Here is a 19,235-nt window from a genome sequence, read left to right as displayed (position 1 = left end):
AAGCAACTGTGGTTAAATATACTACAGTCTTGCATATTTATGTCTATCCTTCTATCAAATACATTTTAGAAAAACTCTTCAAAAAATTCAACATGCTATAAAACTATTTCAAAAAATACTGGTGGTTGTAGATAAAACAATTTGAGTTGTAGAAAGTTAAATTCAACAAATGCATCTTTGCTTACCACTTGTGTCCCCTTCTCGCCTTGACCTTGGCACACCACGGGAGACGGTATTTGAAAAGCCTTTTGAGGTAGCGCTTTGTAAAGAAGGCTGGCTTGCCGTTAGAGTCCATGCAAGGCGTGACCCTAGTTGCTGACGGAGGCAGTCTCCAACACCTGGAGCTTGATAGGATTGTCTAAAAGGGCAAAAGGAAGAAACATCTTGAAAACCTTGACTCTATATCCATCAGCTGGTTTGGGGTATGCAAATTATGAAAGATGCCCTAAACTTGAGGGCTTTTGTTTGTTTATTGAAAATAGGAATATTAACAAAGGTCCACACACAAAATCCACACACATACAAAAAAAGGCAATAAAGGGGAGAATTAATTTCAATAAATATAATCTCGTATCTGAGGGTGAGATACTTCATTTACAGAATTGCGTAGATACACTGAAATGGATTAGAAGCGAATACAATTGTTCCTATCTCAAACCACAACAAAATAAAATTAATTGCTATTTGAATTTGTAGTTACACACAAGACAGAATTAAAGGAAAGTAGAGAAAGTGGAAAAAGTTCACTTTCATTCTACTGTGTATCAGGTAGTTTGTATCAAGTGCCTGAAGATGTGATGGAGGAGGGAGCATCTAGATAGTTCCAATTTCCCTCCCTTTCAAACTTGTCATTCTTCTCACTAAAACAGCTTTAAAGGCAAAAAACGTTATGACTAGGAGTTATCTTCCTGGTTATTTCTGTACCATGGTGATGAAGTTGATTTCTGTACCATGACAATGAAAACAAAGTCGAAAATATTTGCAAGGGACTTTTACCCCTGACAGATCCTCCATCTTCCCCTACCGGAATCTGGAAATATTCACTTATTTAAAATAATAATTTTTTAAAAAGCACTAAAACAATACCACAAAGCTGTGAAAACACAGTTGCAGGGAGAGATAAAACAAGACTGCAACACAAACATTCATGTATAGAGGTGAAGGAATTTGCCTTCTCACTCACCACACCATAATTCATGGCATGGCCACGCAGCATCATGTAACTGATGAACAAGAACACAGCAAGCAAGACAGAGCAACAGGGTTGTGTTTAGCATTTGTAACACCTCAGCAAGAGCACGGCACTGAATTCAGGCTGTTATACTCCAACAAGAAAGCACAGTAAGAAACAAAAGGGCACGATAGATACTGAGAAGTTTACTCCTGCCATGGGCAGGGACACCTCCCACCAGCCCAGGTTGCCCAAAGCCCCATCCAGCCTGGCCTTGAACACCTCCAGGGACAGGGCATCCACAGCTTCTCCTGGAAACCTGTGCCAGTGCCTCACCGCCCTCTGAGGGAAGAATTTCCTCCTAACCTCTTACCTAAATCTGCCCTCTTTTAGTTCAAAACCATTGCCCTTTGTCCTATCACTACACTCCCTAACAAAGAGCCCCTCCACAGCTTTCCTGTAGGCCCCAGGAAGGCCGCTGTAAGGTCTCCCCAGAGCCTTCTCTTCTCCAGGCTGAAAAATCCCAGCTCACTCAGCCTATCTTCGGAGGAGAGGTGCTCCAGGCCTCTGATCATCTTTGTGGCCCTCCTCTGGACTCACTCTAATACATTCACATCCTTCTTGTGCTGGGGTCAAATGCTCACAGAAAGACCTGATTTGGGTTGCCCAGTTCACTGGCTACAGGACTAAGGAGATAGACATGAAATTGTTATAAAGCGGAACAGTTTGAACAGGTCAGACCAAGAATAAGTTGGGAACAGCACAGGTTCTGCTGATATTCCTAAGCGGGCAGACAGATGAAATAACCTCACTGATATACCTGCCTATACTGTATAAGGATTACAGGATGGTGGAGGCTGGAAGGCACTTCTGGAGATCACCAACTCAAACTCCTGCTCAAAGCAGGGTCAACCAGAGGAGGTAGCCTGGGGCCTCGTCTGGTCAGGTTTTGAATGCTTCCAAGCTTGGACACTACACAGCCTCTCCAGGCAACCCCCTGCAGTGTTTCACACGTATTTCCATGAGCCACTTCACAGTAAAAGGTTTATGCTTCAGCAGGGCTCCCTGTGGCACAAGCTTTGCCAGCTTCCTCTTGTCCTTTCCCTGGGTGCTACTGAGTAGACTCAAGCTCAGTCTTCCTTGCTCCCCTGGTCAGGTATGGACACGTATGGGTTAGATCCCCTGAGCCTTTTCTTCACAAGCCTGAGCAGTCCCAGCTCTTTCAGCCTCAAGTGTCTGATGCTCCAACCCCTTTGTTAGTTTTGTGCTCCCTTCTCTGGACTCTCTGCCGCTTGCAGGCCCAGTTCAGGGAAAAACCTTGGTGTCCTCACAGGTGGTTATCTGCACGGCTGGGCTTGCTGTGCAGTCAGGAGCCAGGAAAGTGGGCACTGGGAACAAGGCTGCAGGTGTCAGGGGGAGCTGGAGGGCTCTATGCAGTGCTGGGGGCCACTAAGGAGGGAGAATGTCAGCTACAGTCCTCAGGAGCGTGGACAAGTGCTGTGGGGGTAGCTAGGATGAGTTTTGTGACACTTGAAGAGGAAAGGCTGGTGGGGGCTGTGGCTTCCAGGCTAACAGAAGACAAGTCAAATGCAAAGTTGTGGGATTCGATGAACAGCTACAGGAGGAAAGGACACACTCTGTGAAATGTATGTGTCTTTATTAAACTTAGTACAATCCTTGCATGCCCACTCTTTGAGCCTGTTCAGGTCTCTCAGTAAGATGGCTCTCCCTACTGACAGTTGTACTGGGTCTGGCTGGAATGGAGGGGACTTCCCATGCAGTGCCCCACAAAGTGCTCCATAGCTTGCTGTGTAGCTCTGCACATGTAGCTAGAACAGCAGTGGTGTCACACCGGTGCTGTGTCTGCTGCTGAGCAGTGCTGGCACAGCAGCAGGACTCTCTCCAGCCCACCCAGAGCCAGGAGGCTGGGGATGAGCAAGAGGTGGGGAGGAGATGCTCTAAAAACCAGCCAAGGGGATATTCCATACCACGTGGTGTCACTCAGAAATTAAAGGGAAGGAGAGGGGGCCTCTCATTACAAAGCCACCCATCCTTCCAAACGACAGCTATGTGTATTGAGGCCCTGCCTCCTGGGACATGGCCAAGCATTGCTCATTGATGGGAAGTAGAGTAATTTCTCTTCTCTATGTTTCCATGCAGCCTTTGCTCGATTCCCCCTCTCCCTTTTCCCTTTAATTTAATTATCCTTATCTCAGCATGAGTTGTTTTTTTCCCCAGTATATTTTCTTCTCGGCCTCTTCTTCTAAGGAGGAGTGAGAGAGTGGTTGTGGTGGAGTTCAGCTGCCCAACTGAGTAAAACCACCACGTCTACTTCAGCAGACTTGCTGAGTGTGCTTTCAGTCCCATCATCCAGATCACTTACGAAGATATTGAACAGCATGGGGCATAGCAGCTGTCCCTGTGGGACCACAACTTATGACAGGCTGCCAGCCTGAGTAAAAAATGTTGAACACCAGGCTCTGAGAAGGGTCTGTTCAACAATTTCCTACTTACCTCAGACAACCATTCAACCTATATCTTGGCTGTCAAGAAGACCACTTAACTCCTTCCTTCTCTTCCACACCTTCTCCAATGTTTGGATCAAACCCATGAACTACTGGGTGCTTTAATGAGTCACTTCATTACAGCTTTTTGGCTGTAATTAAAAAAATGCAAGTTTGGAAGTATGCTGACAACCAGAGAAGGTGGAGGAACCAGTTACAGCTTGATTACTAATATGACATATGATGTGTAAAGTCCAATGTCTGCATTTATATACCTATGCAAAACCAAAGTCACCATAAAGGCACCTGCCATCAACCTGATGAGAATGTCTTTAGAAGATATTTGGGCACTTGAACAAGTCTGGTCACAACTGGACCTTCTGATGGGCATTTTCAACATCAAAATATCAGCTGTGTCACTACATCATGGAACCTAAGAGGACTATAGATATTAGTAATGGACTGGACTGATGTGAACACAGCAATTTGAGAATTTAGAATATGCCTGGACATGGCTCTCACTTGCTTGTTTACACGGAAGATTATTCTCTGATGAGTCGTACACATCAGCTACAAATAAGCAACTAGAAGAGCTCGTACACTCAGCATATTGATTTTAAATCTAGGTTAAACTGTTTGCTGTAGTCTACTTTTTTGTAGAAGTCAACTCCTCAGGCCAACATCAATAAATCTGTCATTACTCTTACAAACAATGGCATGGTGAAAGAGAGGTAAATCCTTGGCACAAAGAACTTAGTTCTCCAAAACATTGTTCTTAGGAACATTTGCATGTTAAACAGAAGCCAGAAACAAACCCTGGCAATTCCCACTAGAACATGAGCTATGCCTGTAAGTACGATCAGGTTTGTGTATTGTAACTGTCAAAAAAACACTGTACAAAGGAAATACAGTGACAAGACGTCCTAAGGATTTAACTGATTCAATAGGAAGAACAAAACACTGAAAATCTAGATGAAAAGCTGATTTTGTAACAAAACCCCGCACAGATAATCTATTTTGACACTAATCTGTACTGTATCATTTATCACAGGTCAAAAATGCTAAACTGATACTAAAATCAGTTAAAGGATGCTGACATTGACCTAAATATGGCATGCCTTTATTCTTTTCAATATAAATAGGCCATCATCCCAAGACCTTGGTAGAAGAGGTACTGCTTGGTAGTATCCTACATTAACAAAGTGAATTTTTTGATTTTTTTTCTTTCAAGTAAGTAAAAATAATTTGAAAAAGCAATTGGGAATCCCATAAAACCACTCAAAGATTAAAAACTTATATATTTCAAGATAGGAGATGGCTTTTTCCGACTCTTTTCATCCTAACAAGGAAGCATATAGGAACCCTTGTTTCCAAGGGGAAATCCCTGTCCCCGTGACCCCTAGGAACAGATACTTAAACAGTCCCCAGTTTCTTCTCCAACTAGCTGTATGAGAATCATCAAGAGGTGATATCAAGAGGTGATCAAAGATAGCTTATCCTAGATTACATAAAACTGCAGAGGTGGTGGTGGTGGAGGAAGCTAGAAGAGGAAATAAAGCAGATGATCTCTAGGCTTCTCCATACTTATTTATGAACTTAAAAGGCTAAATTTACCCTGGAAGGAGCGACTGTGGAGTTGGTGTTGGCCCATTGAGGGCATATAGGCTGATGCTGCTGATCCCACTGCTCCCCATGCTGCCAGAACTCTGGGCGGATTGAGCACTGCGGTCCTGGTAATTCAGTGGAAGGCTTTGAGGTCTGGCATAGTAATAAGGGGTTGAGTGAGCATCCCGTGGCAATGCTTGAGCAAAAAGCGTGGCATAACTTGATACCTGAAAAGGAAGCGGATTGGAAAAAAGTTGAGTTGTTGTAAGTCATGTCTCAAGTTAACATGTAGTGTAATATTCAAGAATGCAAAAAAATAACTGAAGACCATGATTATGCAAAGAAATTCTTTGCTAAAATTAAGATGACAAAAGAGCAAGTCCCTTACAGTAAGCAAAAACCCTTTTAGCAACATCGCTTATTTTTGACTGTGAACTGTCAATAGCAATAAGTGTAAAAGCACTTTGGCTCTAGCAGAGCTGCAACCAGAGAAGGAATTTTCCTCTCCTTACTCCATTTCAAACTCATTAGTACATGAGCAGACATTACACCACCAAGAAGAAAACAAAACCATCTAGCGAAGTCACAGCTCAAGCTACAAGTGATAGACAGCTCAATTTTGCATTCACTTAATATAAAAAGCTGCAAACACTTGTGCCAAATGTCTTCTTCCTTTTAGCCTCACACACAACCACCACACATGATCTGGTTTCTAGAACTATTTCAGTCTGGATAGTGACTCGGTGACACCCGAACTAAGCAATGGTTAGTTCTCAGAAAACTAAGCATATTATCTCCTCACTTACCTTATTAGACTGCTTACGGGGGTCTTCGCTGAGACTAAGCAAGAGGTAGAGTATTGACCATTTATTTTTCAAAATGCCCTTTAAAAGAAAAAGGATTTATAAAGAGTTACAACCAACTCATTGATTTATAATTTTTATTATCCAATCTACTAAAATGTGCACGTTTAAATTAATTTAACATACGATAACACCAACTTGGAGCTGCATTCCTAAATAAACTGAGAATGTGCAGTATAGCCTCTGTAACACTATTTTATGAACTTTCTCTACTGTGTTCATGTCATGAACTATCGCATGCTCTGAGATCAGCAAGTATTTAAATTTAAAGTTCATTGCTATTAAGAAAAACAATTACATAGATCTAAACTTTTACCAACACTCCTCCACACTCTCACTACTTAAAACATCTTTGACTTGGATCCAACTCTAACCTAAAAGTAAATAAACTTTTGGTACAATAGCTAGAAAAGAACTGTCTCTTCTCCCCTTTCCCCTTCACCCTCCTTTTCAGGGAGGCTTCAGAAGTTTGAGGGTGAGAGCAAGCTGAAGGTAAATTTTCTGTTACACAGAAGACATCTTTTACATTATTTTTTGTTGTGAAAAAGACGTACAAATGACAACTATTTTATTACTGCCCAGCATATTCTACTGTGCTAAATGTTTGACTGCTGCTAATCTGTTCTGGATTCTTCACCTACCTCAGATAAATGTGTCCTCACATCTTCACCTCCTTTTACCCAATTCATTACCCTGAATCATGGGCTTCTATACACTAACATTTTTTTCCAATCAGTATACCAACACAGTGCTCTTTGATTTATATTTATGTCAGTAGAACCAAAGCCAAACCCTTAACCTTTCACAATAAAAACCTGTGACACAAATTCAGAAGCATGAGGCCTGTTTAAACCCTAGATTAATAAAAAATAAAAACTTGCAAGGCATTGCCATAAAAGAAGAAGAAACAGAGACGACAGAGCTGTCCAGAAACAGCTCTAACATCAAAAGAATGCCTGTGTGCTTTGTTTCTTTACACATTTATTACACTACCTGCGAACTGAGTTTTCTGTAGAGTTCTGAAAACAAAGCAGCATCTGCTTCCCTTCTTTGTCGTACAACTGAAAAAAAAATATATAGATTAAAGAACTGAAACAAGTATAGTAACCATGTCAGAAATCATATTGTGGTAAATTGGAAAACATAAGCATAATTATGTTTTCTTGGGTAACTGTTTCACTTTTGTCACTCGGACTTCTGCCTGTTTTCATGCTATCTGCACTCCTGCCCCTGAAAGTTCTTGCAGTGGGAGTGACCTAATGCAAGCAAATGTTTCTCTTAGAACAAGAGATATCTTTTAAAGAAGTTTTTATTATTTTATTTTTAAAGTCTAGCTTATGTTTCTGTAGGTTTTGGGAATTAACACAACTGCAAACAGATACGGGTAAGAATGCCATAAAGCACGATTTCCATATTAGGCAATGAAAGAAACAAAAATAGCAATGTCATTTGGTCAAAGTCAAGCAGAACTTCAATGTCACAGAACTTCCATATATCAAGGAAAGTAACAGTTTTGATCACAGCCAGTTATATAATAGAAGTCTTTGCCCAGAAGAGTACTTTAAAGCTTTAAGATGTCTTCAGAAAACCAACTTTATATCAGAAAGAGTCACATTTAAAAAAGAGGTAAGACAAGTTCTAAGGAAGCGTTAATAGGAAAACAATTGATGCTTAACATTAGAAATGCTAATTAATATTAAAGGCCACAGCAAAGTACATTTTAACAAATGAGTCACCTACTGCAAAACAACTCCAGAATAAATATAAAGTTAGAGGGATGTACCCAGTCAGTTATTGCATGACCATTAACATTTAACTACGAGGCGAAGCTGGGGAGAAAGAAGAGGGAGATCATCAGCTGCATTGTTCCTTGCCTGTTGAGGGAATAGGCAACAGCAGAACAGGGATATATGCTGATGTGCTGCCTAGTACTGGCCAAATCATACAGAAATTCAATGTGCAGAAGCGTTTATTGTAGAGTACAGTGTTTTGGAGGTCCATCTGGAGAAATTCTGATGGGCTTATTTGCCTATCAGGAAGTAATGGAAGCTCCAATTTATCAAAAACAAACAAACATGCTTTAAAAGGTTACAGCCACTGGTTTCAGATATCCTAACCCTATCGTCCTTACTGACTGAATGTTTGAAGCTCCCAAGCATAAATAGGAGGCTTTAAGTTAATTAGTAATTGCTTCTGGACATTCTACTGTAGGGCTGAGAAGCTGTTGAAAGCATTACTTGGCTTTTTAAAAGGAATGCCTCACAACCTCATTGGATTCACCGAGTAACACTTGACTAAAAAAGCAGCATAGAGCACAACATAATATAACCACAGCTTCACTTACACTATCACAGTCTAATGTTTTGGCTTTGAGGAGGTGGTTGTAGATGAACTTGTAGAAAAACTGAAGTCAAGAAATATCAGGAAAGTTGCATGAACAATGACTCCACTCCATCCATCCCCAGAATGCTCATTCATTAGGTTTCACACAGGTGCTCATGAAGTTCATTATGCCAAATGGTAATATTGCTAAGGTACACCTCAAAAATATCAGTCTTCCAAAAATAAATATGAATTTATGAATTCCAAGAAATATTAAAATGAAAGAAGTACAATATTAAATCATTCTTTCTGTAGTGGCTGAGAGAGAAAATGATTCATACTGCAGCAAGGGAAGATTTAAACTGAGCATTCAGAAGCATCCGAACTGTTAATACAAACAGCCACTCAGAGACAGTAACTAGGGGATTCCTGGAATTTTTATCACAAGATTTTCAAGGACAGCCATAACAACAGAACTGTCTGCAAGGCAGAGTGGTCCCGTCTTCAGATGAATAAAATAAGTTAGTGAAAGACTTCCATGCATTATATCTAAGAAACAAAGATGCACGTACGTTCTTTCTTGATTTTCTCTGCTACAAGAAATTCATCCCGTTCAACGGTGGGAGCAAAGTTGCTTCCAATAACTCTCACTGCATACTGAAACTGCTGGGCTGCATCAGCTGAAAGAAAGAAAGAAAAAAACCCTCTCAGTTAATAGAAATTCAGTCTGCTTAGAAGTGAAAGAACAAAAGTTTTAGACACAAGTTTGCTTTGCTATGACTGAATTTGGCATAGATGTACCCAGCTTGGATCATGTACTGTTAAATTATGTTCCTTAGACACACTTCTAACCAGAGGGCAGTGAAGTCAGGTTTACCCATGAGCAGGTATTTCAAGCATACTCACCTGTACGTACACTGCAAAAAGAATTGCACAGAAACTTGTAAATAAACCTTTCCTATTCTGTGTTGATTTAGGCCTGCCTAGTCTAAGAGAGCATCAGCAATCTTCAAGCTATCCTGCAGCTCTCCACAGCCTGAAGCGCTGCGGGACTGGGCACAAAGTCACACAATTTGGGTACACATAGCAACAACGCAGCCATGTTCACCAGCACCATGTTCTCATCCAGCACCAAACTGGATTATCCTACCTATGGATGTGAACTCAGATGTCTGCAACAGTGGCTTTACCAGTTTGTGTGTTGTTTTCAGATGTGGTTTTAGTTTGTCTTAAAAACAGTTTACATGGTTTTATCACTTCAGGTCTTATGCTCTTCTTCCAATGCATAACCCACAAGCTAGTCACCTCCCTGCACTGCTCTTTCATCATGCAAAGATTGAAATTATAATCTTGTTACCAAAAACATTAATGCAAGTATTTGCATCAATGTATTCTTTGTGGGAAGATTATTAATCTGGTAACACGGAGATATGGACAGCTCAGCATTAATGCCTCTGTAGCATAGTCACAGTCACACGTATTGATATGAAAGACAGTCAAGCAGTAACCCTATGGACATGTTGAGTGCCCTTTGAAGTGCAAAGTGCTGGATAAGTTTCTAATCCTCATATAGGAATAACTGTAATAATACAAGGTTTGGGCTGGAAGAACCTTAAAGCCCATCCAGTTCTACCCCCCTGCCATGGGCAGGGACACCTCCCACCAGCCCAGGCTGCCCAAAGCCCCATCCAGCCTGGCCTTGAACACCTCCAGGGATGGGGCAGCCACAGCTTCTCTGGGCAAAGTGTAGTGTCAGCTACACATTTCCTGATTTCAGGGAAAAACACTACTGAATCCCAGGTATTAAGTCTGTTTTATATATAAAAACACTGCATGCCAAAGCATGTTCTACTCAGTTAAGCAGTCAACTTGCAGAGAAAACTGAAGTGCAAACTCAACTTGGTACTGCAGTGGTTCAGCCAAGAAATAAGAAGGGATCCTGGTTTGGACAGACACATTTGAAAGGAAAAGGGAAATGGAATAGGACAAAGGTCCACTGGAAGCAGAGATACTCACAGACTTCCTGAAGTGGCAGGTAGGGAAACAGACCCCTAAAAACCATGCTGGGCCAGTTAACTGTTTGCACTAAATTATTCCAGACAGTAAGAGTTACTGTATCTTTCATTAATTCCTTGATTGTGTCCTCAGGAGCAGCTGGGACAGTTCAGTTTCTCTACTTATTCTTAGGCATCTTTTCTTAGATATCTTTAATTATAGTGGCTCGATTAGAACTACAATTTAAAAATAAAATTGCTAAAGAGAGTTTCAAGTCAAATGACCCAGATTAACCGAAGCCAAGATGAGGCCAAGGGTTAAATGTCAGAGTACTTGATCATTACAAAATGTGCCTAGATTAGATAATTAAAAACTGATTATTGACTAAAAAGTGTGTGAAAAGAGTTACCAGTGAGCTAGGTCAATGTTATAGAAAAATATAAAAAGGAAGCAATTAAAAAAAAGAGGTGTCTTAAAAACACACACAAATTCAACCATGCCAAAGCCACAGGCACCTCCCCATAGAGTTTCTCTTCACTAAAGAGTTGTATTACTCTGGTTTTCTAAGAAAAATGATGTTTGGAAGTTCATTTCTACGCCCACTCCCACTACCCTCCCTTACCAACCTTTAAGAAAAAACAAAAACCACAAGTCCCTGAGGTCTCTATGAGGGGACTAGCAGAACAACCACCCTAATAACCTTGCCAGGGGTCAGCACGCAGCACAAGCTCAGTCTCTGGTCTGTCAGCACAGGTTTAGCAATGTCAGGTACTGCCTCCTGCCCAGGCAGAAGCCAGGGAGCGTGGAGGAACAAAGACATTTAGGATGTGAGATGTTTGACAGGAGAAATTGTTGAAGAGAGAAAGTACAGAAAGGGAAATCTGGCAGCACTGCAGCTGAAGAATGCTGAGGTCCTACTGAAGAGAAGACCTGAAACAATCAACTAATTTCCTACACATTCGTAATCTTGCAATATTAAGATGCACGTCCTATGATATAAGTATTTTTATTTGGAACTCTACTACATATTCTATTGTTCAACATCCTGCTACATCTGAATAATTCAGCATTACTCATTCAGCTGCTTCTGCTAACTTCTTAGTATATGTTATGATTATTACTAAGTTTAGTGCTTAGAGAAAAAAATAGAAATCAGAGCATTGTTTTTATTTTATACCAGTCAGCAACACATAATGTTCTTCCCTTGTAAGCAAGGGTGTATTTACTGTTAACTCACTTCTTTTGTTTCTGAAAAAAGAAGTTAGTATCAGTCTTTCAAAAAGATTAATGTGCTATGCTTCTTCTCTGATGCTCCCTGTGGTTTTACAGGTTTAGATTAAATTAAAATGAACCAAGATTCATATGAAGAGAAATCAAGTGAGTTTATTGTCTGGTACTTCATAATCACCTGATGCAATGATCACAAAACACAGCAAAGATACGTACAAAGCCTCTGAAGACTCTCTGGAATCTCATTTCTCCAAAGACCTGACTCAGGAAGAAAGCTATAAATGGTTGCAAGGCTTTTTTGTTGCTGTTGTATCTCTCATGCACGTGTGCACAATGAAAGATATCAGAGTAAGGGCTTATCTTCAAAATAATGGAAGAAAAAGCATGGACTTGACTATCTGCATGTTTTCCAATCTGCCTCTGACACTGGAGTCAGTAAGACTAGCTATGTTTTTCATTTTCTGTTACAATGGAATATTGATGGCAAGACAGACAAAAATATTCATGCAGATTTCCAAAAATCTTGAACATTTAAACCTAAGTTCTTGATCTAATAAAAAAACAATTGTTAATTTATCAACAGTACAAGAAAAAATCTGCTACTTAATGGGGGAAGCTTTAACAAAAATCATAAATAACTTATTTCAACATTAACTATAGCAAGACTACTTAAACACAGAAACCTAGTATAGTTTTTCCATACTGTCCTAAGAAGGCATGTGAGAAAGATCTTTATTTGAAAGACTACAACTCTATCAAAAAAGCTCTGGAGATTAAACCTACTACACTATTAATGGTATGGCCCAAAGTTATCCACTCTTTACACATACAGATTTGCACTGGAAATTCAATAGCATTGTCATAAAAGCATTGTTTGTGGGTTTTTTTATTATTATTTTTACTATGTTGTATTCAGCTTCTCTTACTTTAGTCATATAGAGTCCAGGTTTTTTTGTTTTTTTTTTTTGTTTGTTTGTTTTTTTTTTGTTTGTTTGTTTTTTGTTTTTACAAGCAAAACTTGCTAAGGGAGTTTCCTCAGCAGCAAATTACTTCTTACAAGTCTGTAAAATAACTTCAGTACCTAAAGCGATTAAACATGACTTTACTACTGATCTCTGTCAGTAAAATAAAGAATTGCATCATGTGTAACTAATAGATACTTTTAATAGCATCCCTCCTCAAAAACCACTTACTGAGACAGCAGGCAGGTTTAAAATACACAGGTGTGTACCTATGTATGTGCACATGCCTTTCCATCAAAAAGTGATTCAATATAAATCTGTTATGAAAGAGCAAGTTCAAGGGATGCGATGCACAGAGCTGATACAGCTGTTCACACGGAAAAGGGGGAAACCATACTGAGCAGGACTCATTTTCCAAAGGCCTGATCAAAGAATTCGAAGCAGACAAAGACAGACATTACCCTTTAATTAATATGCATATAAACAGAAAATTAATTATACCTGTAGGCAGCCATACAGTTAAACAAAGCAATAGCACTCGCAAATCACAAGAAAAGTTAAAAAGTCTCTCATTTGAGCAGAGCAAGCAAGTTCAGAGATCCACAGTCCACCCAGCTGTTCATACCCTCCTAAAAACAATGAGGTGTAAAAACTGAACTGCTTCCAAAAGGTAGGTAACATTTTAAAGTCACACAGAGTGCAAGTGTAGAACAAGCAAAAAACAAGCAGTATAAGAAGAACTTGGTAGTAAGAAAGAATGGAGAATAGTACAAGAAAGTGAAGTTCTAAGGAAAAGTTGAAGAAAAAGTAGAATCACTTGGCCAGCATACTTCCAAGAAGCCAGTATTTAAGAGGAAATGCTGAAATTCAGCAAGTCTTTTGCTAAGAAGAAGCTTCTAACTTTACCTGTAGTTCTAGGAAATGAATTGAAATTCACTTCAGTCTTACATTTTTTTCTAGCATCATTGTTTATGGGCCTCTAAGTTTAAAGGGGAAAAAAGGTTTCAATTGCTGCTTTTGTTTTCAGGACTTGTTTCAAAACATGAATATATTAAGATTGTTAGAGATGAAACACTTGATTATTTTAACTTTCCTGTAAGCTAAACCTAGAGAACATCTCTGGAAAAAAAAAAGTTCATCTAGACCGGTCAATAATCACTTTCTTGAAACACTTCAGAAATTAGCAAGCTCTCCATTATTTCCCCTTCCAGACAGCTGCCTCTTCCCAAACAAGAGCTCTGTTCAAATAGAGATACAGCATTATTGTAAAACAATGACATTAAACCGCATGCAATGTTCCATGGGTGGTGATGAACAACAAAATACTGAAAAATACTCAAACACCATTACTGTAAGCTAACACATGCTCACAAAAAAAGGGTTTTTTAATAGTAGCAGTGTGTTTGCTAAACACCTAATGTGCTACTGTTGCAAAACTAAGCATCAAAGCTGTAAAATTTGAGAAGCTGCTCACACACGCTGTGAGAAGCTCCTGATTTCATCCATATAGTAATGCTGCTATGTCTTCTTTATGCATTTTAGCTGTATCAAAAGTTTTATGCCAGTATGAATTATCATCAGGAAAGAATACAATTATATTACTATAAAGATGCCACATACTGATAGACTAAAATACCAGTCTGAAATGCCAAGCAACATTATGATTCTATTTCTATTGGCCTTCAGCTTTAAAGACATTTAAGATAGTTAAATTCATTAAGAGTAATAAAAATATGTAAAATTTATATGAAAAAAATAGTCTAAATCTTCAATAAACTAGTGTTTGAGAGTTTATTTTTAATTAACAGTCCTTTCAGTATTCACACGCCTGTCCTTAACACACGCACACCTTTCCTTACTTACAGGATGCACAAAATTTGCAACACAGCACAGGAAACATAACTATTCTTTAATTCTGTTAATATTGTTGGTTCTCGTTGCATTGTCTGGAAATAGGTTTGAGGAACATCCCAGTGAGCTATCAGCAACATCGGTAGGTGGTCTGCTTGTAACTTTCCCCTTGCTATGACCTTTCATCTAACTTGTCACTTTGCATTTCCTTCTATTAGTATATACAATTAAACCTCCATTTCAACTTTTGAATAAACTCAGTGTTCCCCTCCCACCCCCTCTCCCCCCCAAAAAAAGCCCACAAACATTATTATTATAAAAATGTAACAAGAAAACCACTGAGATGACAGATTAAGTTAAGGCCATAGCATGGGCCTCTGATTGCAAATTCCTCTCTAAAGACTGAAATATCGCTTTCTAGAGCACGCATACCTCCAAACACTACATGAGTTTGACATACAGAGATCTTTTTAGGCTTCAAAAACAGGGAGATACAGCTTGAATATTAACAGCTGTATCATTTGATGTACTAAGTTTTTAAAACTGACACGCTAGTACAGCAGCCTACAAAGTCTGACTGCCTGAGACTTCCAAGAGGTTCCTGAAAGATGCTAAGAACAAGAAGCTTTGTCAGGAGCATTAAATTCATGCTCGGGGAGCAGCATGCAACCTCGTACAACTGCTGGAGTCCACAGATAAGGACGAAAATAAGTTACGGAAGTTACTGTGCAGGCAGACAAGTTCTCTGGGAGATCAGGTGTTAGTGTAAAAGTGAGGCAGATAAGCTGGATAAACCCAGAAAGGTCGATGATGCAGAACTTGCCCACCAGCTCTTAGACACTGTGAGGACGTAAGGAAGAGCGAGGCTGGCACTCCTGCCACAGAGCACTAGGGTCCCTGCAGACACATGGTACCACAGAAAAAGAGGGATTCAAACCCTCACTGAGGCTATTGCGCAGGAACAGAGGTCTTTCAAACCTTCATTCTAACAAAAAAAGTATTGATGTATGGTTTTTTTGTTTTGTTTTTGTTTTGAGTTCTTTACATACCTCAACAGAAACACGTTTCTCAGAGGCAGAAGAGTTTGCCAAAAAACAGCAGCTAGGTCTATGCAGCTGATTGACTTTGGAAACGCAGGAAGCCATCTATATAGTGGGTGGTCCCAAAAATCAGGGATGGAGGGAGAGAACAGCTCTACTGCTGGACAGCTCTGCACAAATACACTTCAACACAGACCTCGGACAAGTGGGGAACGCAGGATGTCACATGTAGAAGCAGATCCCCCAGCTGACAATGGGCCCAGTCAGGTTTGCTGAAGGCTTCAGGCATTGCAGAGTAAGGCCACTCATAACTCAAATTAGCTGCAACACACTACTACAACACAGACATCACATAAACTGAACCCTTCAGCACCCACTGAAGCCATAGTTTCCTTGCAAATATTACAGCAAACAAGTGCTGAGCACGATAGTAGGCAAGCAGCTGAAGCCTTCTGAAGTACAGAGAAACACAGGGAGTGTACAGGCAGGAAGATCCATTAGATCATCAAATCACAGCTTTCTATTACTAATCCATATTAATTACTTCAATAACTTGTACTTTACTAGAGCACTTACTCTAGGAAGGTATCAAAAGCTAGCATTTCCAGAAGTTCACAGCAGGATAACCACATAAGTGGTTAAAGATGACTGGGTGGACCCAGCTACAGCTTCTTGTTACTAATTTATTACAGGAATTTCTAGCAGAATCACTGAAGAAGCTATGCTTAAAAAAACTCCACAGAATTAAACATCATAAATCATTTAACAGAAACCAAACTGATCATACTTGCAAAACCTGCTGCTGCAAAAAAAAGAGAATGTGTACACGAAGCAGCTTAACTTCATCAGTACCCAAGGATGGGAGAAGTTGCACGCACACCACTAACTGCACACCAATACTGTACTTCAGACTTGTCCAGTGCTGAAATGAAATCAGAGTTAAAAGCTTGAAAACCAGTTAGATGTTACTTAACACAGAAGAAAGCCATACACACCTTTCTTGACTGGGATTTCATCCAAAGGCCTCCTGTATTATTGTCTCTATAAACTGTCCATCAGTAGCTGGGCTGCTGACACACTAACACGTGCTACAGCTGGCTGTTTCAGAAGCCTCATGTTAGAAGGGGGAGCCTTTAGTGCTCAAGTCCCTCATAACACAAGAATAAAGAGCAGGTAAGGACGGGCCTCCTATCTGCCACAGACATAAAAGCATGGGCTACAGGAAGTATAACAGACAATGCTTTCTTTTCAAAAGAAAAAGTTGTTACTTTAAGAAATCCTTCAGTAGGAGTTGAAGGATTCAAGTGCTCAGGGAAGTGAGCAGACAGGGAACTACTGGCTGCACACAGCAGCTTACCATGATTTGGGGCAAAATTTCTCCTGTCACACACACGAGACATCTTAGTTACATGAGTGGCATCTCACCGTACAGGAATAGGTTTGGCATTTATTATTAAAAATAAACAGAGTTCTCCTCCATGTTTTCACACGTACTGCCGGCACACTCCAGTCAGAAGACAAAAAGATGTACAGAAACTGAGGCTTGAAAAAGAAGGCTACACGTAAAGTCAGTATAAGTGGCCCACCTCTCCCCAATACTTGTACCATAACTGACAAACACGGATTTTTCTAAGCATAATAAACCTAAATAAGATGTCCAATACCAAGAAACAAGCTTGGATTACGTTGAAATTCACCCTTAAATCTAAGAGAACAGAATTAGGCAATTCAGCATCAGCAATATAGAGATAATGGCCTAAAAGAGGGTTCCAGCGCTCCCATAAAGACAATTTATTTATTTTTTAAAGCAGAAATAGCACAACAAATTCAGGATTTCTGGTAGCGAAAAAGTTTGAAGCGCTCTTACATATGAGCATACATCAACTGTATTGGGAAATGTTTTCTAAGGGATTTTAAAAGTGAGAAACAGCTTTAAAAGCAAAGCTCTAACAGCAGCTTGGAACTGTAGGCTGATGTGAAATATACTTTAATATACAATTAGACCAGTTTACCAAAATAAATGTGATTACATAAAAGCACACGAGGTGTTACACAGCTTACAAGCTAGAAGCGATCTGGGGGAGGCAGGGGAAGAGCAGGAGCCGCATCCTGAGAGAAACCCCACACCAGAGATTCCTGACACTGAATTCCTCCAGACTGACAGGTCTGGAAACGGGATGTTGGGATGTTCATGGCTTTGCAGGTCATTTTTTTTTTTAAAAATGGAGAGGGAAGTTGGGCTCAGATCTCTAAAAGCATAGAAGGGGAGAAGGGGGGGGGGGGGGGCGTATTTATACCTCATCACTTGTTTTCTACCTTTTAAAGAAAACTCGTTTACAGGCCATTTTTAGTCTGAAGCACATTTTGTACAACAGGTCACCACCCCAAGGTATCAGCTACTGCCGTGCAAACACCCCAAGGCAACCTGGAGGGACTTCTCAGAAGACAAGAGCAGGCGTGAGGCACTTCAGAGCGACCCATAACATGGCAGAAAGCCCTCTCCCGCTCAAAAAAAAAAAATAAATAATAATAATAAAAGGGATACCACGAAAGCTAGGTCATGAATTTCCCCGCCGAGCACTGCCCACACACAGAACAACTCAGAAAGGACCCGGGGACCCCGCCGCCCCCCCTGAGGGCTGGCAGTGGGCGGCGGGCAGCCGTTACCTTCGCTCTTGCCCAGGATGCGGCAGCACAGGTTCTGCAGCAAAACGTTGGGGGATTTTTGGTCCGGAGTCGCCATCGCTGCCGGGGAGGAGGAAGAGGAGGAGGATAGAGGAGGAAGACAGCAGGGAGGGAGGCGAAGAGGCTGGCCCCCGCCGCCCCGCGCCAGCAGCCGGCAGCGCGCTGGGCCGCTCGCCTACGGCGCCATTTTAACGGAGCCCGCCCAGCGCCGCAGCCGCCGCCGGCCCGCGCCCACCGCGCCGCTGCGAGGGGCGGCCCCGCCGCGCCCCGAGCCCCGGCTCCGCCCCGGGCTCCCCGGCAGGGAAATGGCGGGCGCCGGGCTTCGGGGGTGGGAGCGGTGTTGTAGGGGCGGTGGGGACAGCCCGGGAGTGTGGCGGGCTTACAGGGCATGGGGTGGCTCTGCACGGCCTCAGGGTGCTGGGTTTAGGCGGCTGGAAGCAAGGTGGAACTCGGTGGGGTTGGCAGAACGGCATCCCGCGTCAATAAACGGGGGCTGCGCCTCCGCTAGGTGAAGGGAAGGCTTCAAATCTTAATTAATGTATTTATTTTTGGTGCCAAACGCCCAAGGAGCCTCCCTTCGGCTCTCCGTGGCTTGCCAAGGGTGGTTATCGCAGTACCGCTGCCAGCGTTACCTCATGTGGGCACAGTGTCGTGGAAGGGGTTGCTCCACCAGGCAGCAAAAACAGTTTGTTCACATTTACACACACATAAACAAACAAACAAAAATAAACAAACAAATAAATAAATAATAATAATAATAAAAAGTGTCAGGAAGTGGTGTTGCTCTACAAAATCTTTAAAAGCTCTAAGGGAATCCGGTCACTGGCAAATAAATCCTCTGTTACTTCTTGTGGATGGATATTACAAATCCCTTCTGGCCATTTTAGCAGTGCTAATTGTGTCATGTTTCTAAAATCTGAAGATGTTATAGAGGTGCAAGGCTGTCTCTAAATTGTAGAGGTGTGGATATGAAGGGTGGATACGGAATAGGTTGGATGGCTGCAGGC

The 19,235-nt window shown here is 41.1% G+C and overlaps 1 protein-coding gene across 1 annotated transcript in view; it reads right to left on the bottom strand.

Annotated features, from left to right (window-relative positions):
- TUBGCP3 (tubulin gamma complex associated protein 3) overlaps positions 1 to 18,362 on the bottom strand; it is a 52,263-nt gene extending 33,901 nt beyond the window's left edge. Inside the window, exons 1-6 of the mRNA XM_032199803.1 lie at positions 18,211 to 18,362; positions 9,038 to 9,145; positions 7,137 to 7,204; positions 6,087 to 6,164; positions 5,290 to 5,507; positions 186 to 358 (exon numbers count right to left, since the gene is read on the bottom strand). Coding sequence (XP_032055694.1) covers positions 186 to 358; positions 5,290 to 5,507; positions 6,087 to 6,164; positions 7,137 to 7,204; positions 9,038 to 9,145; positions 18,211 to 18,286 — 721 coding nt within the window. The 5' untranslated portion in view covers positions 18,287 to 18,362. The remainder of the gene's footprint in view (positions 1 to 185; positions 359 to 5,289; positions 5,508 to 6,086; positions 6,165 to 7,136; positions 7,205 to 9,037; positions 9,146 to 18,210) is intronic.
- Positions 18,363 to 19,235: the final 873 nt, after the last annotated feature.

Source organism: Aythya fuligula, chromosome 1 (assembly GCF_009819795.1).
Source record: "Aythya fuligula isolate bAytFul2 chromosome 1, bAytFul2.pri, whole genome shotgun sequence".
In the NCBI taxonomy this organism is placed as follows: domain Eukaryota; kingdom Metazoa; phylum Chordata; class Aves; order Anseriformes; family Anatidae; genus Aythya; species Aythya fuligula.
The sequence above is the reverse complement of the archived record's forward strand: the minus strand, read 5'-3'. Positions and strand labels throughout refer to the sequence as shown.